This window comes from Triticum dicoccoides, chromosome 7B (genome assembly GCF_002162155.2).
Source record: "Triticum dicoccoides isolate Atlit2015 ecotype Zavitan chromosome 7B, WEW_v2.0, whole genome shotgun sequence".
Classification (NCBI taxonomy): Eukaryota; Viridiplantae; Streptophyta; class Magnoliopsida; order Poales; family Poaceae; genus Triticum; species Triticum dicoccoides.
Genome location: NC_041393.1, coordinates 759,629,537 through 759,655,646, shown reverse-complemented (window position 1 = coordinate 759,655,646; position 26,110 = coordinate 759,629,537). Strand labels below are relative to the sequence as shown.

The 26,110-nt window shown below is 43.6% G+C and overlaps 3 protein-coding genes across 3 annotated transcripts; 1 reads left to right on the top strand and 2 right to left on the bottom strand.

Annotated features, from left to right (window-relative positions):
• Positions 1-1,129: 1,129 nt before the first annotated feature.
• On the top strand, positions 1,130-3,652 carry LOC119335769 (disease resistance protein RGA5-like). The gene is made up of 5 exons (XM_037607845.1): positions 1,130-2,072; positions 2,290-2,481; positions 2,662-3,160; positions 3,374-3,456; positions 3,534-3,652. The coding sequence occupies exons 1-5, from the start codon at positions 1,234-1,236 to the stop codon at positions 3,628-3,630; spliced, it is 1,710 nt and encodes a 569-aa protein (XP_037463742.1). The 5' UTR covers positions 1,130-1,233; the 3' UTR covers positions 3,631-3,652.
• Positions 3,653-5,133: 1,481 nt separating this feature from the next.
• Positions 5,134-7,680, bottom strand: LOC119339725 (BURP domain-containing protein 3-like). The gene is made up of 3 exons (XM_037611673.1): positions 6,780-7,680; positions 5,596-5,606; positions 5,134-5,445 (listed from the first exon to the last, which is right to left on the bottom strand). Exons 1-3 carry the CDS (start codon positions 7,678-7,680, stop codon positions 5,134-5,136), a joined length of 1,224 nt encoding a protein of 407 aa, XP_037467570.1.
• A 10,630-nt stretch (positions 7,681-18,310) lies between these two features.
• LOC119335971 lies at positions 18,311-20,785 on the bottom strand. Its single transcript, XM_037608011.1, has 4 exons — positions 20,465-20,785; positions 19,979-20,156; positions 19,677-19,874; positions 18,311-18,771 (listed from the first exon to the last, which is right to left on the bottom strand). The coding sequence occupies exons 1-4, from the start codon at positions 20,752-20,754 to the stop codon at positions 18,505-18,507; spliced, it is 933 nt and encodes a 310-aa protein (XP_037463908.1). The 5' UTR covers positions 20,755-20,785; the 3' UTR covers positions 18,311-18,504.
• Between the last annotated feature and the right edge of the window lie 5,325 nt (positions 20,786-26,110).

Below are 26,110 nucleotides of genomic sequence, written 5' to 3'. Positions count from 1 at the left end.
ATCCATCCTGATCCTTTCTTTGTTTTCTCTATATGAACTAGAAATGCCACATGAAGAACTAAGGATATCAAGAAGCTTTTGGATGTATGCAAGCTTGGAGCTGCTGTTTTATAGGTATATTAACCACTGTATTTGTCCTGCAATATGTTTGAGCTTATGCATGAATTTTGATTCACATTTTTCACCGCGGATTTTCCTTTTGCATGACAATTGACAAATGGCTAGTCCAAGCCAACAGTGGGCTGTTTGTGTCTATGTTGCTTTCTTTGTATCCTTAGAGTTTTGTTGTGCTGGAGTAAAAACCGTATGGAGGCATTTAACCTTTGCTCCTAAGCTTTTTGGTGAATAAAAAACTATATTGCTGTAGTAGATTTGTTATTTGATTCATGAGCATGCATAAATTTGACTATTGTTCTACTAGCCACTTGTCCTGTTAGTCCATTTTATTTTTAATGCACAAAGTGACAGAAAATAATTCTGATGCAGAACTACCTCCATCCTGACCCTTCCTCTGTTTTCTCTAAACCAGAAATGGCACTTGAAGAATAACCAAAGATATCAAGAAGCTTTTGGATGTAGGCAAGCTTGGAGCTGCTGTTTCAATGTCATACTTTGATAGTTGCCTTTTGGAGCTGTTGTTTCTATGTGTAATACTTTAAGTCTGTTGGCTGTACTGGACTATTTAAACTCTGAACTATGCTGTGATGGTTGAACTGATGTTGGACTGTTAAGGGTTATGTTGGAGGCCACTTTATAACTAATGTGTGCCTGTTATGTTGAACAGATGCAGTTTTATTAATCCCTAGAGCTTATTTGCTGAAATTTACATGATCAAACCTGATGGTTGTTGCGCTGCTATATTTATGGCCTGTTTTATTTCAAATCTTGTTTGAATTTCGGCCGAATTTCAGCCAAATTTTGGCCAAATTTTCAAATTTTGATTTTGAAATTTCGTCCGAGATTTTGCCGAAAAATTTAAAATTTCCGAAATTCGGCCATTTCGGCCAAAGACGAAAAAAAACACAAACCGAAAATCAAAACACAGCTCCCACCTCGCCACTCGCCAGATCTGGGACTGGGAGCAAACCACACCACTCCCGCCGGCCGCCGGAGGGATCTTGCCTGTGCCCTCTACTACCTAGCCTAGCGATACACTAGCCACCAGTTCACCTCACCATCCCCGTTGGAGACCAGCCGCCGGAGAGCCGCCGGCAGATCGGATCGAGCAGAGCAATGCAGGTCGCGACCGGGGCCCTGAGCCCCCTCCTCCACAAGCTCGGGGACCTGCTCGTGGCCGAGCTCACCCTGAGCAGCCGCGTGAAGAAGGGCGTCCAGTCCCTCACCACGGAGCTGGAGCTGATGTACGTCGTCCTCTCCAAGGTCGGCGACGTGCCGGCGGACGAGCTCCACCCGCAGGTCCGGATCTGGGCGGGCAAGGTCCGGGAGCTCTCCTACAACATGGAGGACGCCGTGGACGCCTATATGGTCCGGGTGTGCGACGGCAGCCAAGTTGAACTCGGCCCCAACAACTTGAAGAACAGAGTCAAGAAGTTCTTTAAGAGGACCAAGAAGTTGTTCACCAATGGCAAGGCTCTGCATCAGATCTCCGGCGCCATCCACGACGCCCAGGAGCTCGCCAACCAGCTGGGTGAGCTCCGTCAGAGGTACGATCTTGTGGCATCCACGGATGGTGTAGCGAATGCCATTGATCCTCGCCTCAAGGCTGTGTACAGGGATGTCACAGAGCTTGTAGGCATTGAGGATAGGCGGGATGAGGTGATTGAGAAGCTTTTTAATGGGGATGACATGTCTAAGCAGCAGCTCAAGACACTCTCTATTGTTGGATTTGGTGGATTGGGCAAGACAACGCTTACCAAAGCAGTGTATGACAAGATCATAAAGCAGTTCGACTGTGGCGTGTTTGTTTCGGTGTCACGGAATCCCGACATAACAAAGATTTTCAAGAATATGTTGTATGGACTAGACAGTAGTAAGTTTGCGAACATCAACGAAGCCATTAGGGACCATGAACAACTCATGAATGAGCTGAGAGTGTTTCTTCAGGATAAGAGGTATGCATTCATTGATATAAATTCTAAGGCCACCATCACATCTTTGCTAAGATATACCTCCAAGGAAACTTAGATAAATAGAAACCTGGTAACGTACGTCTTCATTTATACTTGATCTAATGTTCTACAAAATCCTTCAAGGAAACTTAGATAAATAGAAACCTGGTAACGTACGTCTTCATTTATACTTTGATCTAATGTTCTAGAAAATCCACAGGTACTTAATTGTCATTGATGACATTTGGAGTGAGGATGCATGGGAAATTATCAAGTGTGCTTTGCCTAAAAGCGATCTTGGTAGTCAAGTAATAATAACAACTCGCATAACCAGTGTCTCCGAAGCATGTTGCCCATCTTGTGATGATATTATTCATAAGATGAAATCTCTTGATAATGATGACTCCAAAAGGCTCTTAAGGACAGACCCAGTGCATAGAAGCTCCCACACAAGGTGGGGTCTGGGGAGGGATTATAGGAACCTAGTCTTACCCCTGCAAAGTGCAATGCAGAGAGGCTGGTTCGAACCCAGGACCTCTTGGCACAAGTGGGGAGGACTTCACCACTGCGCCAGGCCTGCCCTCTCCAAAAGGCTCTTCTACAAAAGAATATTCCCTCAAGGAAGTGAATGTCCTGTTGAACTGGAGCAAGTATCTAGAGAGATTTTGAAGAAATGTGGTGGCGTGCCACTAGCCATCATTACTATAGCCAGTCTGTTAGCCAGTAATGATCAGCAGATAAAGCCAAAGTATCAATGGGATAACTTACTGAGTTCTATTGGTCGTGGACTTGAAGAAGGTGGTACTGCGAAGGATATGCAGAGAATACTATCCTTTAGTTATTATGATCTACCTTGTTATCTAAGGACTTGTTTATTATATCTCAGTATATTTCCAGAAGATTTTGAGATAGATAGAGACCGGTTGATATGGAAGTGGATAGCCGAAGGCTTTATCCAAGGTGGAGAACAAGACATTAGACTATTTGAGCTTGGAGAGAGATACTTCACTGAGCTGATAAACAGAAACTTGATCCAGCCATCATATGTTGATTTTCATGGTAGGGTGCGAAGTTGTCTCGTACATGATATGGTACTTGATCTCATATGTTCTCTATCTACCGTAGAAAATTTTGTTACTATATTGGATGGTACTAAGAAAAGGAAAAGTAATTCAGATAGCATGGTTCGCAGGGTATCATTTCAGAATAGCATGTCAAAGCACACCACCCATCAGGTCAATGCCATAAGTATGTCAAAGTTAAGGTCTGTTACTCTCTTTAGAACTGGTGTTGATATGATCCAGACTCTTTCAAACTTCCATGTTCTGCGTGTATTGGATTTAGAAGGTTGTAATCTTCAGAAAAGCAGCCAACAGATTGATCTTAGGTATGCTGAGAATTTATTACATCTGAGGTACCTCGGGCTAGAAGGTACATTTGTTGACGTTCTGCCCATGGGAATAGGAAAGCTGCAATTTTTGCAAACAATGAACTTAAGAACGTGTATGGTGATGCCATCCAGTGTTGGTCGGCTAGGACATTTAATGTGCCTCTATGTTGATATTACAGTGAGATTACCAGTTGAGATAGGGAATTTGGTGTCCTTAGAAGAGCTGAATGAAGTTATGGTGGGTGGTACTGATGCGATTGAGAAAGAACTAGGAAAGCTGGCGGAGCTGAGTGTGCTTGGTCTTTGGTGGGAGGGAGACGACGAGAGTGTTTGTAATTCTTTGGTGGTGTCCTTGGCCAATCTGCGGAAATTGCATAAATTAACTAGTTTTCTTTGTGGGGATGCAAGGTTTGATGACAGCTGGGACAGATGGGTGCCCCCTCCACACCTCCACGCCTTTTATTTTTATCACTGTACCTCAACATTGCCTAGATGTTTTACTTCATCATTGTTTCCCGTTCTCTCCTGTTTGCATGTAGTAGTGGATAGAGTGAGGCTGGAGGTCGACATTCAGATCCTTGGGAAATTTCCCGCTCTTCGTTCTCTCTGGCTGGGAACCACCAAAGACCAATGCACACTTCTGTCGAAAGGTTCATCATTGGCAATGATGCATTCCCCTTCCTGAGGCAGTGCGTATTCGATAATTTTCAGACGGGGCCATCTATGTTTCCACGAGGATCTATGCCCATGCTTGAATCCCTTAGCTTCTATGCCCGCGTGTCGCACATTGCAGCTGGTGATTTGGATGTCGACATGCAACACCTCCCTTCACTTCAGAAGGTTGATGCTTGTCTTTGGTCTGAAGAAAACTGCTCGCCAGCAGTGAAGAAAGTGGCTGATTTGCTGGAGCTAGCATCGAACGCCCATCCCAACCGTCTAACTTTTCGTTGGGGTCTGCTTTGTAAGTCATTTCTCTTACGCAGCCAAACTTATGTAGACTTTGACATAATTATAGCTTAGCTTAATTCTCTCCCGCCTGGCAATGCAAATTAATGCTCGTTCTTTTTCCTTTGTTTCAAAGCAATGCAAAACTAGAACCACCTTATAAGAAACCTGAGAGAGCCTAAGTAGTAACCACAATGGGGGCTGGGGTAGTCCGTATTGAAATCTCTAAAAGGTCTTATATTTAGAAACGGAGGAAGTATCTGACATGACAATAACAAACTGTTCATCTAGATACTTGCTCTCAAATGGGTCAGGTGGCAGGGGAGGTTTATGGAAGATGTTTTTTTTCCTCCCGCTGAACTGCAAAAAGCATAAAGTTTAAGGCGCCTATGTTTGGTTTTGTGATATATCGTACATTCGCATTGTCTTGACTTATGCTTTAATATCCCCTGAAGGTCTGCCTAGTGGCTCAGTGCTTTGTTTCCCACCTCAAGAGTTGTGCCGCCACTAGGATGTATGCGATCTGGGTGCTGGGAAATACTCCCTCCGTCCCATAATATAAGTAGTAGTGTCAAAAACGCTCTTATATTATGGGACAGAGGGAGTACCTTGGAGCCCTTTCTACTTGCTTTTACTTACCGTGTTGTTTCCTTATGCGTGCCAGAATACTGAGCATGTCATTGAGAAGGTGGACGTGAAGCTGGAAAATGGTGATCATGTAATGCAGCCTTACTGACAGCGGCGGAGCTCGGCAAAGTTCAGCAGGTGAGTATGGAAATTGTCGTTCGACTTGCTGCGGCTACCATACTCTGCACATAGAACTGAATCAGCATGTGCAGTAACAACTACTGTAACAAGGAAGGGGAGGAGAAGAGAGGAGGCGGAGGAAGATGTTATGAATGGGGAGCACGGGCCTGGCGTGGCAATGGGCAGAGCAGATTGCAGGGGGTGCGGAGGCTGGAGGGACACTGGCGGTGTGGAGTGGCCAAGGAGGAGGCGCGAGACAGAGTCATACTCTAGTAGCTTCCTCCTCCATAAGCTCTGGTAGACGCCAACGAAACATCACAGTATACATGCAGTCTGCACAATCTGCACTAGATGTTTCTTTTTTTCTTTTTTGAATGGTAATAATATGCAAAAGGCGTAGTTGGCGGTCCGTGGTGCTATGCACCGTGTGCACAAGTAATGAACCTGTTCCAATACTGCAAGAATGAAACATGTTGTTTAAGCATCAAGATTTTCAGAAGAAAGAAAAGGTTAAGGAAACAGAGCGAAATAAGGTGTGTTGTCTACACCATATACTGCTCAGATAGATCAACATACCAGAGGATAAACTACTATTCCTCCCAAATAGTTAATCTCATGAACCAAAAGCTACCCAGTCACTAGGAACTTAGCCAGTGCGCACACAAGTGAATCTGGCCGATGCTCGAAGGGACCACCGAAAAGACTTCTATATATGATCTGAGACCTGAAACATTTCCACATCTTGAAGGTTAGGGCAATCATCATACTCTAAGCTAAAACAAAAACGCACATCCATAGATTTATGTATAGCAGAAACTAATAAGAATTCATCCCTGGTTCAAATAATCGGCTATACCCTGTGTTTTCCAAATTTTACCATGCAATGCAAGCAGGTGCTGCCTGCAAACTGCAGTGCTCCATTTCAAAGACCAGTACATACGATGTAATAGAGACACACGAATATGAGAGGTGCCAAAGTTTTGATCGCTTTGGAGTTTATCCTTTTTTATTACTCCATCATGGCATAGCTTTCGGTCTTGTATGACTTTGCTGGTTGCCAGTGTGATTGTGTGCGTGTACGTTGATGTTGGTTGTGTGCATCCTAACAATGTAGAGGCCGGTTGGAAGTAGGAGTAAAGGAAAGGGAAGCAATCAAAACATATAGCCAAATCATGTTCTTGCTTAATTTGCACGGTGAATGGATTTATGACAAACCATGACTACTAGTCCCTAAGAAATCTAGGTCGTGCGGTAGATGACTAGTGCTCTATAACGTGTAATTATTCATGCATGGATATTGCTGACATTCAAATAAGCATTACGAAATATTAAAAATACACTCCGAAACAAAGAAAAGAATCTTGTGAAAATAGCTTACAAAGGAATCCCAATAAGTTTATTTTTATTGCTGGTAGAAAGTGCGACATGATGATACATTTTGAAAAAAGAGAAACCCCAATGTAACTCTCTGAAAAAAAAATAAATTTTACCAAACGATGAAACCCAAGATAGATCTTCAAATAACGGCTACATGCACGCTATGCGTCATGCAGGCCAGGGTACACATGCCACTTCTCACTCGGATAGAACGTAGCCAACTCAGGCATCCAAATAGGTAGCAAGCGTACGGCTGCGGGTCCAGACGACGTGGTCCTGTGGCACCAGGTGGCAGACCGGCACAGTGCCGGGCTTCACCTTGAGCACCTGGAAGGCGACGTGCGTTGGGTTCCAGCCGGCCGTGTCCGCGTGGCACAGCGCGACGGCCTCGACGTCCGTGCCGTCCTCACCGGCCATCGACACTATGTACGCCCTCGTCGCCCGTGTCAGGTGGCATGCGAACACGGCGTATGCGTACGGCTCCATGTGGCAGACCACGAGCTGGTCAGCGACGGGGTGCGTCACGCCGGTCAATGTGTACTCCTGCATCGGTGTTCCCTCCTTGCCAACGGCGGTGGACATGGCCCTCAGCTCGTTGCTCCCGAGGCTTGACATGGCGAAGTCGATCATGGACTCCAGAGACGTGGCGCACCACATCTGCTCACCTTGGGCCGCCCGCGCTTCGCAGTCTTGAAGCGTCTGCGCCATCTCCGACGACTCAAGGGAGCCCGGCTTCACGGAGAAGCGGCTAAGGATTTGTGGGAGCTTCTCGGTGGTGAATGGGATGGCGTCGGCCTCGCTTCGCAGCAAAAACTTGTCTCCTGCCCCCCGGGTGGCCATGAAATCGACCTTCATCAACTTTTTTTGGCCGGTGCGCATCTGCAGGTCCTTCTCCAGGAAGAAGAGCGCGACACTGGGGTCGGCGTGCACCTCCGTTGTGCCCATGAGGTATGTGTGGTATCTGAAGCGGGTGCGAACGCCCACCGTGGTGCCCCTGGGCTTCTGATGCTCCGCCCCCACACTGGCGCTCACCGACGACGCGTTGAGGAGCTGAAAGAGGGAGCTTGGCATGGGAGTGTTGGGAAGAAGAGACTTCCAGTACTGCTCCGGAGCCGCAGTCCCAGCTGCATGCTCCACACACGCAACCTGCATGCAATAGCGTATAGTAGTACTCCCTCTGTTCCTAAATATAAGTCTTTTTAGAGATTTTAGTAAGAACTACATACGAATGCATATAGACATATTTTAGAGTGTAGATTCGCTCATTTTGCTCCGTATGTAGTCCGTATTGAAATCTCTAAAAAGACTTATATTTAGGAACGGAGGGAGTATATATTAATCCTGCATGGGAGTGTTGGGAAGAAGCGTCTACGTTTTCAAGTGCTAGTGGAGTACTGGAGTACTACCTTCGTCGTGGTATATTGGTCTTCATCGTGCCAAATTTTGACCGTAGATTTAACTAACAAAATGTGTCATAAAAAATAATATTATTCGATTCGATTATTTTTTATGACATGCACTAATGTTTTGTTAGTTAAATCTTTGGTCAAAATTTGACACAAAATACAAGAAGCATCAATAAACTAGGACGGAGGTAGTACTGTCCAATCCAAATTTATTAAGGACTTCTGATTGTACAAAAATATATATGAAAACGTTGGAATAGGAAAAATGTAGGGTTAAAAATCCTACAGGAGAGAAAAATCCCCTTCCCTCCAACTCTTTCTCTCTTTGTCTCTAAAAGTTGCCACGTACGAATTGTGGTGGTGTGGTGTGGAGAAAAAAATAAAGAAGAGAATTGAAGATAATATGTCTAGGATTTTTACGGACAACCTAAAAACAATAATGTTGTTATTGAGTGGATGGTGCTTGAAGTTGTACTCGCATATAATTATTCTTGTATACGTGATAGAGAGTATTATTACAGACACCGTCGAGTTAATCGCACAAAACTACCACATTACCGGCTAGCTTTGCAAAAAACCATCAAGTCGCCAATCCGTTGCAAAAATCACCATGTTCCTAATAATCCTTTTGCAAAAAGCACCGATCGGGTGATTTGGCCCACTTGATCGCTTTCTGGCAAGTGGGGCCTGATTGTAAGAAGCTAATATGGCAAAAAATTAACATACACACCCTTAAAATAAATAAATAAATAAATGCAATGAACCCTCCGTATGCACGACTGATTATAGTATGGTGGCGGCTATTCCGACGGTCTCACCATGCTCCCAAAAAGGCAGGGTCAAGTCGGAACTGATCATAGTATAATGCTATTGCGTTTTCGTCTAATAGTAGGCTATCCGTAGGCATATATTCATATTTTCACCAACTATGGCCTTTCAACTTTTTGTACTGAGTATTGGAGCTTGATACTTGACTCTTGTCTAATAAATGGTTATGTTCATCCTAACGATCTAGAGGACTTGGATAATCTTCCTTTTCTGAAGGAAAAAGATGTCGACTACCAATGTGTGCGAACCACCACGATGAACACAACATGCATGTTATTAACACTGATCGCCACTATCCGAGTTCAAAAATCTGCATCCAGCAAAGAAAGAAGAAGAATAAAGAGCATCTTTTCACTTTGTTGTGACCGCCACCATCCGATTTGACAGCTTTCACATTCCGCGATTGCCTTTCCCCGTGGACCGGACTGAGGAAGGGCTCGTGTCATGTCGACCACTACCAGCGTTTGTGTCCGTGGACCAATGCAACATGCATATACGCTCCGTCTGAATCTACATGTTATTAAATAAGTGAATCTACACTCCAAAATACATCCGTCCGTATATGGTCCATAGTGGAATCTCCACGAAGACTTATAATTAGAAACGGAGGGAGTAGTACGCGTATTATCAACACTACTGCTGCACCTGTTTTTTACAGCCTGGCTTAGAGCATCTCCAGCCGCGCCCCCAACAGGCCACCCTAGGCGACTTTTTAGTGCCGGCACCGAAAAAACCCTCGTCGCGCCCCCAAGACGCCGAAGTCTGCTGGCTCGGCCCGATTTTGGGACCAGCGATCGCAGGCCGAACCCGGCGCACTAGGGGGCGCTCGGGGGCTCCGGCGCAAGGGAAAACCCCGCCTGGGCCACACTGCCAGGCCAAAAGTGAAGCCGATCGTCCAGATTCGCCTCCCCCCCTCCCCCGCGCTAGGGCGCCACCCTGCCGATCCCGGCGCCGCCCACGCCCACCTCCGCTGGATAGGCCATTCTTCGCCGGAAAAGACAGGCCACTATTTGATTTCTATTGATTTTCTGTGATGAACTATGTGATAAAAAATTATTATGTTGACAATTGACGCCGTACCATGCCAAATATGGCCCGATATCGACGCGAATCGGGCCATTTTTCGCCGAGAGTGGGGCGAAAAGCGGGCACATTTGTGCCAAAATTGGCCAATATCGGCGCCTGGGGGCGACGGCTAGGTGCCCAACTGCCCCAGCGCCGATTATATCGCCGGCTCGCCTCCAGGCGGCGATTTTTACGCCTCCTAGAGGGCCAACAGCTGGAGATGCTCTCAGGTCCTACTACTGGTATCTAGTACGATTATTGCTCTGTGCACTGTTTCTGAATCTCACCAAGTTATTAACCCTGTTGGCCCCCCTCGTGTACCACGTTGCTGCCGCGGTCGTACAATGGCCACTGATGATGATGCTGGCAAGGCCCATCTCCTAGTCCTACTCCCTCCCTTGGATGCATTTCGCTCACGCTCACGGCTGCCTTGCCACTGGATCTGGATCTGGATGGCTAATTATTCGGTGAACTATAACTGCTCGTGTTTACACTGAATCTGATACATCCTGATGCACGCAATGTTACAGCTTGACATACGACCAGCATAACTAACATGCATTTCATCAACCAAAATAAAGAAAGAGTAACATCCAGTTCTTTTCTATTCCTATATGAACTTGCTCCGTGTCCATCAGTTATTAAACCCCATGGCTAGTAAGAAATACTGCATCAAGATTTCCTTCCTCAAAAAAAAAATTTAAAAAATTACTGCATCAAACACACGGGATGGGTAAGTGGAAAAAGGGCACTGAAAAACTGAGTGTCCATCCAGTTCTTTTTTCTGCTTTTTTTAGAAAATGAGGAAGAACCCTGGCCTTTGCATCTGGGCAATGCATGCACCCACCTTATTATTAACTAGATGATGTCTCGCACGCGATTGCAGGAATATTTGCAATATAAGTCTAAGATACTGATTTTATGGAAATAAGAATATTCGGAAAAATAACATGTGAGCTAAAACTAAAAATACATACGGTTTAGTGTATTTGATTATTCTATTTTCGTAAAATATTTATTCAATATATCACACATGTTCGCATGTTGAGATGAACCATTTTCTATTTTTCATTGAATCTTGAGGTGGGCCTTTTCTATTGCATGTTGTTTGATGATGTGTCATGCTTGCATGTTGAGAGAAATAGATTAGTCAGGGCTAGCTATTTAGATATAGAAGATTATTCACAAAGACCTTACAAAGTAATACATCAGTATGTATGAAGCCATCATCTTGGCAACATTTGTCGCTACTCCTATCCACTTGATAAAAGGCTTGATAAAGGTTGAACCTGGCTTTGTTGGCATGCTACATATTGTTTTCGATGAGCAGACAATTTTGATTTATTTGTCTAATCTAACATTCACTGTCTTTTTATTCTATTACCCATGACAACATTCAAGTACTTAGGTATTACAATGTTCAGTTTGCAATTAGGAATGTTCTCTCCTATGTTGACTAATATATATTCATTGTCTGACAAGTTAAAAATTTCATATATTCTAATACTTATGTTCTTACACTCAATAAAAGTAGGTCAGGTTACTTATTTGGGCTCTCAAATTGATAGAACGGGTCCGACGTTATTGGCGAATATTACATGTCCACACATCTACAACTAATAGATTAGTATTTAAATCTTACACAACATTAGCAAATATACATATCCCTATCTTTGTTAAAATAAAAAACTCAGAAAAAACAACAAGATAAAAGGCTACAAAATGATAGACATATAAATGGCAAAATATGACAAATTATGAAAAGTTAGTATACCATGAATAACAAGCAGATACGTGCATGCTTAATTCATAACATATATACTTATATACCGGTCAGAATACCAAACATACCTACGACAAAACTACGTTTGGAAAAGGCTCATATTTTATTAATATGGTCACATTTCGTTTGAATTTTTTATTTAGAAAAATCAAATTAAAATGTTCTCTCAACTTTATAAAATTCTAGCCCGCGCATCGAGCGGGCCACTCTACTAGTTAGTCATAAAGTACTCGCATTCTTATTCACATCTTTTGGTTATTAAAAAAAACATATTCACATCTTTCAATGGTGTACCTGGTTGCCTGTCAAGTTCACATCACAAAGGACTGTCCTTGAGTCACAAATTACTACTAGTTCGTACGATGTACTCATCATGGCTACGTAACTGAATTTGTTCTCTAACAAACATTAAAGCCCAACTGAGAGAGAAAACAGTTTCTCAAAATTTTCCTCTAATGTACCAAAAATTTGTTTCCATCAGCCCGAGAATTGCTTTCAGTTTATTTGTTTGTTTTCTTCCACATAAAATGGATTTGATTTTCATACATCAAATGGCTACTATTCAATCGACCCCCTTTATTCTAAAATCAAATTCTGCGGCTGCTGCTCATTCACAAATGAACTAGAATAAAAATCTAACACAAGGTCCACATCGAGAAGAGTTGGTTGGGCGGGAGGTGGAGGCATGGGTTGGTGTGCCGTGGTTAGGAATTGGAACAAGCTAAGGCGAATTGCACGAATGAACGATGTTGGGCTACGATCACATAACTTGGTGTAGCCATAAAATTCGGCTAGTACCATTTATCATTGATGACGAGAAACATGAGCAAATGACAGATGCTTGTCCGTCGACGAGAGACATGAGTGGCTATGTGACATGACAAAAGAAATCTTGGGCACTAGTTCTCCGCCACTATACCAAATATATTTTAGTCACGCACTTCCAAATTTAATTTTACAAGCACCACCTAATTTTAGACGCATAGAACCATTATCCGCAATAGATAATAAGAAGAGATAGTTTGTTTTATAATATGTGTTTATTGTCATCTGTAAATGAAATGAAGCTTTCAGAGGACGCTTGCTGCCTAGGAATGTGAACACATAAGACGACTGAAAACCTCATGTGAAAAAGTCATCTCCCTTTATATCACGTCACACCATGAATAACATCCACTATGATCAGCCCTCGACATGTACTTGAGTGGGCTGGGCCCGAACCCTCTATACCATTGCGACTCTCGTACGAGCCACATTAAAACCATTGGTGGCGGGGGCCTACTCCCTTGAATGCCTTCCAAGAAATGAACTCAGCCCATTTGGTGTTCCCCTTGTTGGAATTATTGGGATCAGGGTTAGATTTATAAATTTTTTGCCAACAGAGTTTGGTTTGATTTGATCGATACTGACGCAATGTTACAGCTTGATTGATGTTCACACACGAAGTGCGCCACACTGGAAACATGCAATTATTGATGTGTCGCATTGCATGTACTGAAATTTTAAGAAGGAAATAAGAAAGCGGCTGAAAGGAAAGGGATGCGGACTTAAGTCAGATGACTTTGCATGACTAATATGTGGGTCAGTTTGAAGGCAGGCTCACATGTCAGGCACCACAAAGTTACCTGACTCGAGTCAAAGAATCATACGAAGGGAAGGATCGTAGGGTACAAGGTTCGTTGCTTAATTTAGTGTGCAGATGTAGGTGGTGACTGCTAACCAACTGGACCATATATGTGTGAAAATAGAAGGCTATGATTTGCGTATCAGACACAAATTTTCAATGCTTCTGTCGCACTGATCCTGTCCATGTTCAGTGATTATACGACCATTCATGATTGTACACACAAACGTTGTAGAACTTAATATTGCAGTACTGTAGAACATTAATATTGTAACATTGCTACGTGACCACATGGGTTGTGCTCTCCTGGATTTCATGTGTATAAGGCAAGAATGGTAGCTTGTTCTTTTCCTGAGCAATTCTGTTGAATTTACGTCAGCAAGAAGAAATATAGTTGTCTAAGTAATTAGTAAAAACTAGACAAAATCTAGTATGTACAAAGGGCACGAAGCTTCCACTAGTCAACAAGACAACAGACAACTATGCGGCTACACCACCATCTTATTTCACCAAAACACTGTAATAGGATGGGTCCTTGCAAAAAAAATGTAATAGCATGGGTGAGTACATGTAACCTGCTTTTAGGAGGGGTTGACACAGATGATCAAGTTGTTTTTGGAATCACGGAGCTTAAAAGGAAAACTACATACTGATTTATTCTTATGATTCGATTTGCCATCCTCACGACAACATAAATTGACATGAAAAACATTTGATTTGCCATGCTCTCCTGGCGAACGTCGCTTCCAAGTATGTTGTTCGGGCATGGCAAATTTTTTTAGCAAGCATGGCAAGTTCTGTTATGTTTTGTGTGATTGAAGTTTTCAACTCTTGGTAAGATATCAATATGAGGAGAATAAGGAGTGTCAATACTCTAAGCCTAGGGATGCCCAAGAACCCAAGGTAATATTCAAGGAAGACCCAAGCAACTAAGCTTGGGGATGCCCCGGGAGGCATCCCCTCTTTCGTCTTCAACATTATCGGCAACCTTACTTGGAGCTACATTTTTATTCGTCATGTGATATATGCTTTGCTTCGAGCGTCATTTTCTTTTAGTTGTATCTACTTGTTACTTAGAATATGTTTTTATCTTTTATTTCAGTAAAAGTGTCAAGGATAGCCTTCGCCATGCTTCGTTTGCAAGTATATGAGTTGGTGTCTCAAAACTGAAAGTTGCACGCTATTGCGTGAATTCTCTAGAAAAGTTCGAATATGATAAAATGTTGAAATTTTGACAAAATAAGCTATGATAAATTTTCTACAGCGAGATAACTAAAAGATCCCAGAGTGAAGCATTGAAAACAGGCTTGACGGGTGAGCTCCTTGTCGGTGTCAAAACTAGCAGATCTCGGGTAGGGGGGCCCAAGTTGTGCGTCTGAGGATCAATGGTAACTACGGATAAGGGACACAATGTTTACCCAGGTTCGGACCCTCTTAATGGAGGTAAAACCCTACTCTTGCTTGATTATATTTGAGGATATAGGGGTTATAAGAGTTGATCTACCTCGAGATCGATTCGGCTAACCCTAGGCAACTAGCCTAGCAATGTTGTGATCCAACCTCCGATCTAACCCCCCGGTTTATATACACACCAGAGGGGCTTAGGGTTGTACAAAGTCGGTTTTACATAAAATAATAATATATCCGGACACCTATACTTGCCATCCACGCATGTGAGAGTCGCCACCGGACACGAGAGATAATCTTCTGTCTTTTATCTTGACGGCCCATTAGTCCGGCCTACATCAATAGACCGGACGCCTGAGGATCCCCTAGTCCAGGACTCCCACAGTAGCCCCTGAACCAGTCTTCAATGATGATATATTCGGCGCTCAGATTGTTTTCGGCATTACAAGGCGGGCTCCTTAAAGAATACACATCGGATTTCCTCTATAAAAGAATTATATCCAAATTTTTGCAATAAACACAACCCTTAGCCGCGAAGGTGGGATATATAAAAAATAAGCATAGTGTCTTTTACTGACAACTTTTTTGACGAAGCGTCAGACTTGACCCTTAGGCATTTTGAACCGTTTTCACACCCCATGTTCCGTGTTTCAAGGCCACGCCTCATTGGCACGTCCTGTCAAAACAGAGATCGTGCCCACTTAATACGGGATTGCATATCAATGATATTTGGGTAATCCAACCGACTGCGGCGCATACCCACATTGGGAACAAAAGAGGTTTTAAGGCTACGGGGCAGGCGCTCGGTATTGACGGCCTATATAAGCGGGTAAAGATCCATCTTTTCTACCCCACGCCTTCTTCCTTCCTCAGCCTTCCCATCTTCGAGCTCTAGCGCCCAATCTTCGATCCTCCCCACTGCCGCCAACCTCTCCTGCCATGTCCGGGTCCGGCTTTCAAGGCAAGTGGGTGGCCTCCTCCTTGAGGGAGAAGTACATCAAGGAGCTCCGAGAGGCGGGGTACCTAAGTACGGACATCGCGTGCAGGATCCCTGTCAAGAAGCAGGTCATCCCTACTCCGAAGCCAGGCGAAAGAGTGGTATTTATCCCTCACTTCCTCCGCGGACTAGGGCTTCCACTTCACCCTTTCGTCCGCGGCCTCATGTTCTATTACGGGCTAGATTTTCATGATCTAGCCCCAAACTCCTTCCTCCACATTTCCGCGTTTATCGTCGTGTGTGAGGCGCTCCTCCGCATCCCCCTCCCCCCCCCACTTCGGCTTCAGTCTCAAAGTCTTCAATGTGAAGCCAAAGGTGGTGGACGGGCAGCACGCAGACTGCGGAGGTGCTATGGTGAGTAAACTGCCCAACGTCACCTGGCCCAAAGGGGCTTTCGTGGAAACTGTCAAGATATGGTAGCAGGAGTGGTTCTACATCACCGAACCTCGTGGCGCCAACTGGGCGGCCACTCCTGAGTTAAGATCCGGACCCCCAATGCGGCTCGCGTCGTGGATATCAACAAGGTTCTGGACTGGGGGTCGACCGACGAGGTGTTGATGTTGCAAAAGCGCACCAAGAACATTATAGAAAAGAACACCAGCCTCACTTACGTGGTCCAGGTGATGTTATACCACCGGACCCTTCCTTGCCAGCACTGACCTCTCCATATGTGGGAGTTCAATCCGGAAGGGCCGCGGACTCTGCAGCGATTCTTCAGCACGACGCACGAAGATATTTGGAGGCTGCTTTTCAAGGCCCAGACGTCGTGGCCGGAGACGACCGACGACATCGGCCTCGACTGTGCACACCCAGCCTCCCTGGTAAGTTCTTTTAAACGCCAATAAAGCTGAATACGTCTCAAACTCTCAACGCAACTTGAAAAAAATTTCAATGTGTCTCGCCTCCAGTGGCATTGGTGCCTCCACCCACTTTTCATTGATCCAGAGCTAGGATCACCTTCATTTCAGGAACATGAAGTTGTATTCGGATTTCAAATCCACCAAATAGTTTCTAAACAATATGAAACACTATTAAATAGGACTTGGTTTGAGTAAACTTGACTAAATTCATTTTATGTGAAGTTTTTTGTATCTGTTTTAGTTATCCTAGCTAGTAATCATCCTAGCGCCGCCACCGCCGCCGCCAACTGCACTTCGTTCTCATCGGCACCAGCTATAGTCGCCACCGCCACCTCAACAAGCCCTTCCTCTCCTCCTCAGCCCACTAGGATCCCACCAAACATCACAGCACCAACACGTCATGGATGAGCCTCGTGCTGCATCTGCTACATTTATTTACCACTATCACATGTTGTTAGGGTTACTACTCCCTCCTGTCCTTTTCAGGCTGCATATTAGATTTGTCCGAATTCAAAGTCCTTATGTTTATACAAAAAAATAACATTCATAACGCAAAATCAATATCATTATGTCATGGAAAATATTTCCATGTTATATTTATTTCGTATAGTAGATGTTGATCATTTTAAATATAAGTTTGGTCAAAGTTTACAAAGTTTGACTTCTAAGGTATCTAATATGCAAAGTAAAAAGGATTTGAGGGAGTACTATCGACTTCCTTTTTTGCGAATCACTACTATTTTATGTGTTATGCTGTAGAAAGAACCGAACAATTTCCTGCTCAAAGTGATGAGGTATGAAACTGAAAATCTTCCCTCTATTTTGAGAAACTCCCATTTGTGTTATGTATGAGTTTGGGTTTTTATTAAAATAAAATACATCTCAAGAGCCCAGCCCAGGAATCCGGCAGACCTAGTTGGAGACGAGTCCGGGTTCAGTTCCAACAAGAGAGGGATAGCAAGTTCGAAAGCGCGACAACTATGTGTCGCCCGTATTGATTCCTAATAGGAATCGCCTACGGGCAACACACTAGCGTGTCGGCCAATTTAGCTCGGTAGTCGCTGCCACTCGTAGCGATCGATTGGTTGGGTTTTCTTTTTAATTTTTTAATTTTCTTCTTCTTTTATCTTCATTGGTTTTTTCATGAATTTCTTTGGTTTTATTTTTTGTTCATTCTTAGTCTAGTTTTTTGGTTACCTCATTTATTTATTTTTTCTTTCTTTCTTTTTACTTTGGTTTTTCTTTTCTCAATGGTTTTATTTTTTTTATTTTTTTCATTCTATTTATTTTTTGTTTGTTTCTTTTTTTCGTTGTTTTTTTTTGTTTCTCCGTGGTTTTTAACATTTTAGTGGTTTTCATTTTTTTGAATTTATGTCTACTTTTTTGGTCTAAAATGTACTTTTTTGGAGCACATGTGAACATTTTTATTATACACTTTGGCATTTTTCAAGTATATGATGTACAATTTTTTTTAAATGCATGGTTTGGACACTTTTCAAATACACAGTAACATTTTGTAGTCACACGTTGGAAATATTTTTAATGGCTTGAAGCATTTTTTAATGAACATGAAAAGTTTTCTACATTGAATAAACATTGTTAATGGCTTGAAGCAAGAATAATCCACCAGAAGACTGTGTGCGTACATGCACCGCGTGGCCGAAAGATTAATCACGCCTAACGAATGAAACATCACCAAAGGCCAATACCGGAGTACTGAAGTACTCTACAATATGTTTGATCGTTGTTTCACTGTACCCATTTCAAAAGAAAACAAAACGGAGCTTCTTACACGCTACAATCCAGCAGAAGTTTCAGCAAAGTGATTCCCCAAGGGACTTTATTACTCAAAGAACACAATACACCCGCACACCGGCTCATGCATACATGGACAAATTATCACTGAAAACAGGAGATCTTTAACCATCTTATTTTTATTTTATTTGGAACAACACTCAAATTAAGCCACATATATATGGCTCAAATGAACGAAACCTCTTGACCAGCTAGGCAATATATACGCCAATTGCATTTAGGTATTTGTCATCAGTACGCCCGAAGAAGCCAACAATTGCTTTGTCATCAGGTGCAACGGCGCTGAAAGGAGTACCAAGTTCTTTATTATAGTCAAGATTCCCGTAAGGTCCGTAGGTTTTCTTGTTTGTGACAAACTTGAGTGTCTGCACAACATCGACTTTAGTCCCCACGTAAGTATCATGTTTAATAACCGTTCCAGACACTGCTGTCACAATTTCCCCCGGGCCCAACATGATCTGCACATCAGTAAATGGAATAATCACTGAGGGCATGTACAATGATTGATAAGACAGTCTTATCTTAAATTTTGCATCTAATTTAGAGATAACAAAAAAATATGTCTACAATGGGTCATTTCTTAGCCTTATCTTTAATAACTAGTTATTCTTAAAAATATGCTGAGACATATTGTGCTAACAGATCATCTCTTGTCTTCTCTTAAATAAGAGAAGGCAAGTCTTTTCTTGTGATTTCTCTTTCTTCCACCTCACCATTTACCCTACGTGGCATTGCTAAGATAGAACCATTGTACATGCCCTTAGTAATCTTATGATTTTTGCAAGTTCCTAATTGAGCGACTACTACAAAACAATAATCTACACAAATATACCACTACCTTAATCCTTTTTATATGGTGTATGGATTCTTTTTTTTTAAGTCCAACATTTCAACCTCCGACTAAGATTAAGTAAAACTACCAAAATATACAATACGAAATAAATAAAATATTTTAAAATAATTCATGATGGATCGAATGATACTAATTTGACAATTAATACATCTTATAAACATTAAATAAATTAAAGAATTTACATGATAGAAAAGTTTGACTTAAGAAAAACATGAATACACCTTATAAAAAATAATGGATGGAGTAGATAGTCAGGCCATGCATGCAAAGTAAATTAGGGCCAGTACTTTTGGTGCCTTCTAGAATAAGCTGAAACAAGCTGCCCCTACCCAGCTTATTTTAGAAGCCCAACCAAAATTTTCTTTTTAGAATAAGCTGGGTAGGGGGGTAGCTTATTATGTAAGCCCAAAAAAGCCAGCAAAAAATCTGACCCTTATTTTCTTCATTTACATGGGAATTGAAGTAAATGAAATCCCGGCTACAACAGAACTATTATGATAATAATCAAACCTCAGCGCAATTGGGATTCTCACTACCCCAAGGACCTGATGTGCGCCTGTTGCCATAATAATCGATGTAAGTATATTCAAATGAAGCAATTATTCCTTTATAAAGGATGGTGATACTTTCTATCCTTGAGGGTTTCTCTGAATCAACAGCGGAACCTCCATTGCCACCCCAAGGGCCACTCTTTACAAGAGTGGGTATCTGCATGCATTTGTACGGATAAATAACGACACAAAAAGGATCGGCCAATAAACATGAAAATAATCAATTGAAACACAAAAATGAGAATATGCTTCCATTCTAACCTGCATGTGGCAGAACCCATGGATGGTAAGCTCGATTATGTCTCCACCATTTTTTTTCTCATGTAGTTTTTTCTCTATGACACCACGTGCCATCGCAAGGTCAGCCGTCCCACCAACAATAGACCACTGACCTTCATGAACAGATGTTCCCATTACCTGAAGTGTGCTTTCCTTAAACCTGTGTCAAAAAAAAAGTTAGCAGACTTAAGTACCCTCAAAATCTGATACGGACTTAAGTATCCTCACGATCTGATAGCATCAGAAGCTAGCTGGCTGCCACCTAAATGCATTGGAAGTGATGTTATATAGTTGATCTATCAGCCCTTTTCACTAGTCTCATATAATCTTAATAAAAAGTTAAATCTTAGTCGTTAACTCGACCACATTCCTTACATAAAACTGCTACTAGCAACTTAACTCGATCGACCACAACATTCCTATACACATGATGAAAGATGAACATTTTTTTGATGTACCCATGCATACCTTTCAGTCTCGAACACAATAGTGAAGGAATTGTGCCAACTACCAGCGTTGATATGCAGCCCTTGTGCGCGGGCCAGTAGCTTTGCGTCATGGCCAACCCCATCATATATCGGCCAGTTGTTAACTACTGTCGATCCCCACCCAGTGGTAGCATCTTTACTTACGATGCCTGCTTGGGTTGGATTTGGTCCAGAAAAAATGTGGTGTAAATACAAGCTACGGAAGTTGAACTCGGTGTTCTCCACGGCCCCATCGAATGAGGCCGCATGGAAATTGGGGGGATTGGCCATGTCTAAGTTGGATCGAGAACAGCCAACAGTCCTGAACTTGTGTCCTGTGGAAGGAGGAGGCTGCAGAGGATGAGTATTTATAGCTCATGGACCAGTCGAGAAGATTGATGCATGCACGCCGAACATCTCCCTTGTTTTTCTTGTTTACTCCAAATAATTTGTGCCGTCTTGCGTTATTATGATAAGATGCTTGCCACCTACCAGAAATCACTCGTGCACAGTAATGTGAACGCATAAGACAACCGGAAATTTCAATCGACGTGCTTTATTTCCGCAAAAAGGAATTTGTCGCCGTTGTGTATTGCATGTGCCATCGTGTATTGGGGCACCAATTTCTGTTAACCGAGAATAAATTTTAGTTGTACTATAATCAACAATAAAATATGTAAGAGTTCGTCCCTTTTGCGCCGCGTCCTCCCCCAAAAGTCGGGTTCCTTTGCCTCGCATAGTTGCTGCCGCCGGTCCGCCTCGTCTCCAGTGACCTTAGGGCCATCGCGTCATGGTGGATCCCGGCCGTTACCGGCGGGAGGGCTCCGATTTTAGATGTTTTCTCGAGTTTTGTCAGGGTTTGTGTCCTGCTCAGAAAGATGAGACGGCGGCGGCTTTCTCAGGATGGAATAAGATTCTTCTTGCCTAGGCCCCGTTTCAGTGGTGCATCTATCATCATAGGTGGCCGTGTCTAAGTGTGTCACCGGTGGATCGGTCCTTGATGGTTTTGCTCGGATCTGGTCATAGTTCGTTTACTTTCATGTGTCTTCAGGTTGGATTCTTTCGATCTATGCTACTTTTCGATGGAGACGGTTGCTGCAATGGTGCGCTAGTCCTATAGGGCCATAACACAACGACTTTCCGACTTCTACTACAACAAATTTTGCCCGGCTCTGGCAATGGAGGGACGATGACAGCGGCATGCCTTCGTCTCGTTTCAGTGCTTTTACTCATCGCTTGGTAGTCTACATATCTGGATGTAATTTTCATTATTTGTTGTGTTCGTTGTACTGTTATGTTTGCAGATGAATAGGTCAAAAATATTCTCACAAAAAATAATAATTAAGAGTTAATTATGGGTTTTAGCCCTTATTACATTAATACTTTTGTACAAATTATCTCATTTAATAGGTTTTCATACATTTTACCCATTTGGCGAGAGTATTGTGAGTTTTTTTACCCCATTTAGCGATCTCTCATGTGGCGTCCCCCTCCCCCCTCCCCCCTCCCCCCCATAAAAAAACAAAGCGCGAGCAAGTAGACCGACTTTTTTTTTGTTTGAAAAGGAGGAAGACCCCTGGCCTCGCATCTGGACGATGCGTGCAGCTACTTTATTTATTATTCACAGAAGACCTTACAAAGTAATACATCAGTAAGACTGAAGCCACCGTCTAGGCAACATCTATCGCTACTCCCATCCAGGTGATGAAGGGATGCTGATAGTATGGGCCTAATACCAAACAGACATCGCAGCCAAACCTAACATCTAAGACCTGAGGCCCCAACCCGGACACCATCCGGTTAAGGGGCATAGACCGGTCCGGCGCACACTCACAGGTCGTCGCCGCCACCTGCCACCAATCCATCTTCCGAGTTGTACTGATGCATCAACCTTGCCCGGTCTAGCTGCTGTAGACGCCCCCATGACGCCAGACAGTGTCACGCTCCTATGCGAGTCCATCATCACACATCATACGCCTAATCTCTAGGACGCCATGCCATCGAGATCCGACACCATCAGTGTGTATGATGAAGCACTGCTCCACCAAAGACGTCGTCCACTGGTCCCTCGAGCCCGTGTACACCTCCAAGAATGATGCCCCAAGGGGGAAACGACACAAACGCGCCACCGTCTTCTGATCTATCGATCTAAGGTTTCCCCTGGAGGTAGCGGATAGTGGTCTAGAACTTCTCCACGACGATGCCTTCAAGAAGGGAATGACACCGCAGTGCGCCGCCATCGCCGGCTTTGGCATGTAGCCAAGTGAAGGTTTTCACCTAGATCTGTTCGAATAACTCCATCCAGCTTCTTGTGCACGGACCGCTGCCTTCTCCATCGGAGACTAGACCAGAAGGATCCAGACTAGACCAGAAGGATCCAGCCAGCACCTGGAGATGACAACCAGTCTCCCAGGACCGAAGCTAGCACGTACCGGAGCAGATCGAGTTGGAGACGATGAAACCCCTGGAGCTCCGGCAGGCCAGCGAAGAGCCGTCGGCAGCACCGCATCCAGATCGAAGGCCATGTGGGGCCGCCGCACCCCCATGCCATCCGGTAGTCACCAGATCCGGCGGATCCGGTCGTACCAACAGGCGTGTCGCCACCCAGCCATGGGGTCGCCGCCGTGGCCACCGTCGCCCCCTGTGCATCTAGCCGATTCCACAGGCACAACCACTGACGCGGCCGCTGGGACGCCCCGCCGCCATGGGCAAGTGGGGTCCGCACCTTTGCGGATCTGGGCGCCCGCACCACCCATGGATCTGGGAAGAGGGGGGAAGCCCTCCGCCACCGGGTCGCACGCACGGGCTTAGCCTGGCGCCGACCACCTGCGGCGGCGGAGGGGAGGACGGGCACGAGGAGGGTCGACGGTGGTGGAGGTTGTATTCCCCCGTGTTGCCCGCTGAGGGGGGCGACGCGAGAGGCCAGAGCAAGTAGACAGGCTTAGCTAGACATAGTTTTTTCCTGCCATGGTAGACACATGTACGAACGATTCACCTGCACGAGTTCCTTCTTCATGTCAGACATCTCCTTGTTAATTGCGTCAACCTCATTCTTCTTTGACGCATTTGCTTTCAGGTGTTGTGTCATTCTCCCTTCATCCCAAAATAAGTGATTCAACTTTATACTAACTTTGTATTAAATCTAGTACAAAGTTGAGTCACTTATTTTAGGACGGCGGAAGTACTAGACATAACTTCAGCAATGTTTTTTTGGGCATAAAACGGCTAGAGGGACTATCCACAACCTAAAAAACTTTAAAAGGGGTATACATCCGGATTTCTTGTTAAATGAGGTAATCAAGATGCAAAATTGTTAAATTCAATAGTTAATGTCAAAAATATCAAAGTAGGATGTTAAAATTAGAATTCAATTGGTTATTGATCGCGCACGATAAAATAGGAGACAATCCATCGTAAAAAATATCATATTGTTATCTCTCGTTGATGCCAAGGCTTAGAGCATCTCTAGCAGACCCCGTAAAACTGCGACCCATATAAGTGTTTTATGAGCCGAGAAAAAAGCATTAATTATAAGGATCGATTTTACGAGCGGCGGCCGAACAGAGCATATATAATCAACCCATAAAAAAATATTCTCTAAATATACCATCTTCTTCCTCACGCGCTTCCCATCTCGACCTCCGCCCCCTCGACATGTGCACATCCTGCCTCCGCAACCGTCTCCTCGTACTCGCCACCAAGTGCGATGAATCGAGCGGACGGCGAGCTTTCAGCTAACTAGCTAGCTAGCAATTCGAGCGGACGGCCGGCTAGCTAGCTAGCTTTCACGGTTCGGCATGGCGGCTGACGGCGGGATGGGCGGGGCGGCCAGCGCGCGTGGTGGTCGGGACGAGCGCGGCGGCCGGGGACGGGCAGTTGGAGGTGTATACAGGTCGTCCTCGGGTTGTCTCCAAAATCCTTATTTTTACCGGTTTGACCTGGATGTTTTCCGTGCCTCTTAAAAAAATTACAGGTCAGGGTCGTTTATGGGTTCTATTCCGATCTTTTTTTCACCTAAAACTGTAAACTGCGTTTTAAGGGGCCTGTTAGAGATGCTCTTAGTAGACTGTATTACCACCGTACGTCCCCTAGTAATGTGAACGCATAAGACGACTTCAAATCTCAATGGAGGTGCTTTAAGAAATGCTGCCCTCGTGGATGGTACGTTCCCTAGTAATGTGAACACATAAGACGCATGGAGATCTTAAATGGGCATTCTTTTTTTCCCATGAAAATAAGTTGCTCGTATTTGCCACAGTAATGTGAATACATATGAACAGTGATAATAGTATCGTCAACTGATGGCTATACGAGTATCGTCATGTCTTCTCTTTGTTTCTGGTTCTTCATATTTATTACATTTTGTCTAGATGTGTTGTAGAGCTGGGCTCTTACTCCCCTCATTTATTGGTATCTCTCTCCTTTACATAGACTAACAGAAGTAGTTTTTATGAAAAATAACAGGCTATAAGCCCCTTGTCATATACTAGTTTTTATGAAAAATAACAGGCTACAATCCCTTTCATACTTAATCTAAAATAATTGGAATTCCCAATCAACATGCTTCAGTTTCCATGAAAATAACTGAAAATTCCGATCAAGGTATTTTATTTCGTGAAAACAAGTCACTGCCTTGACATGAAGGTTTCCTACCGGGTGCACAGCCACCCGGTGCACCCGGATGAACAGTAAATTAAGAAAACTAAGCATGCAAACTTTGAATTTTTTACGTAACAAAGATTGGTCAATGTTTCACCAATGTGTAAAATTTCGTGATGAAAAATTATTCTCAATGTTCTGGGCAGAAAACAAAATCGATATTCCACAAAGGTTATATTTTAAAGCACTTTGGAGCACTATATTTTTCTAGACGGACACGAATGTCATTCCATCACAAAACTATGTAAGTAGGTAAAACACAAGCAATGTTTGTTTCAAAAGAAATCATATTTAAGAAATAATTGCTTTACATCCTGGCCCCATGAATGCATAAGCACCGAGGATAAGGAGGCCACTTTCTTCATAGCCCTTGTGTATCACGTTGTACCGTGAACAGCGGCGGTGGACATGTCCTTGAGCGTCCCGCATTAACGCAATCGATGGCAGGCGCCAACTGCATTCACACGCAATGCATGAGGCTACTCATAGCGGGAGTATCATATACTAGTATCATGCATGTGATACTAATGTATGATACTATCTCCATAGTGCATAGTATTATAAAGTAGTATCATAGATGATCATATTTACTGCTATGCATGACACAAAGTAATATAACATTTAACATGATAGGATATCTACCTATGTTACTCTAACCCTCTCTCTCTTATTTAATTATGTGCCACATAAGCATGTTTGCTAGTCCCAAATACATGTTATCGGTTATGTTACTTCCACTATGGCCAGCCTGAGGTCGACCCACCCACCCATGCACAACCACATATTCTTCGTCCAGCTACGAAGCCTGAAGCACTAACCAATCAGGCTTTCCATGGCATGTGAAATTGTGAATGAATGTGGTAGCCGTTTGTGTTCCCACCGCTGCCAATGTTTTTCTCTCTCTTTAAAACAGAGGTAAAAGATTACCTGTACCTCATCCATCAATTAAGCAAAAGAGAGTTGCTTGGTTATTTAGCGAAAAACCAGC

What these genes read in the sequence shown, in the direction of transcription:
- LOC119335769 (XM_037607845.1), top strand. Translation starts at nt 1,234, where the DNA reads ATGCAGGTCGCGACCGGGGCCCTGAGCCCCCTCCTCCACAAGCTCGGG. An exon ending in GTGTTTCTTCAGGATAAGAG is followed by an intron (nt 2,073 to 2,289) that starts GTATGCATTCAT and finishes GAAAATCCACAG; the next exon opens with GTACTTAATTGTCATTGATG. An exon ending in AGCCAACAGATTGATCTTAG is followed by an intron (nt 3,457 to 3,533) that starts GTATGCTGAGAA and finishes CCATGGGAATAG; the next exon opens with GAAAGCTGCAATTTTTGCAA.
- LOC119339725 (XM_037611673.1), bottom strand. Translation starts at nt 7,680, where the DNA reads ATGCAGGTTGCGTGTGTGGAGCATGCAGCTGGGACTGCGGCTCCGGAG.
- LOC119335971 (XM_037608011.1), bottom strand. Translation starts at nt 20,754, where the DNA reads ATGGCCAATCCCCCCAATTTCCATGCGGCCTCATTCGATGGGGCCGTG. An exon ending in ATGGGTTCTGCCACATGCAG is followed by an intron (nt 19,875 to 19,978) that starts GTTAGAATGGAA and finishes AAATGCATGCAG; the next exon opens with ATACCCACTCTTGTAAAGAG. An exon ending in AGAATCCCAATTGCGCTGAG is followed by an intron (nt 18,772 to 19,676) that starts GTTTGATTATTA and finishes ACTGATGTGCAG; the next exon opens with ATCATGTTGGGCCCGGGGGA.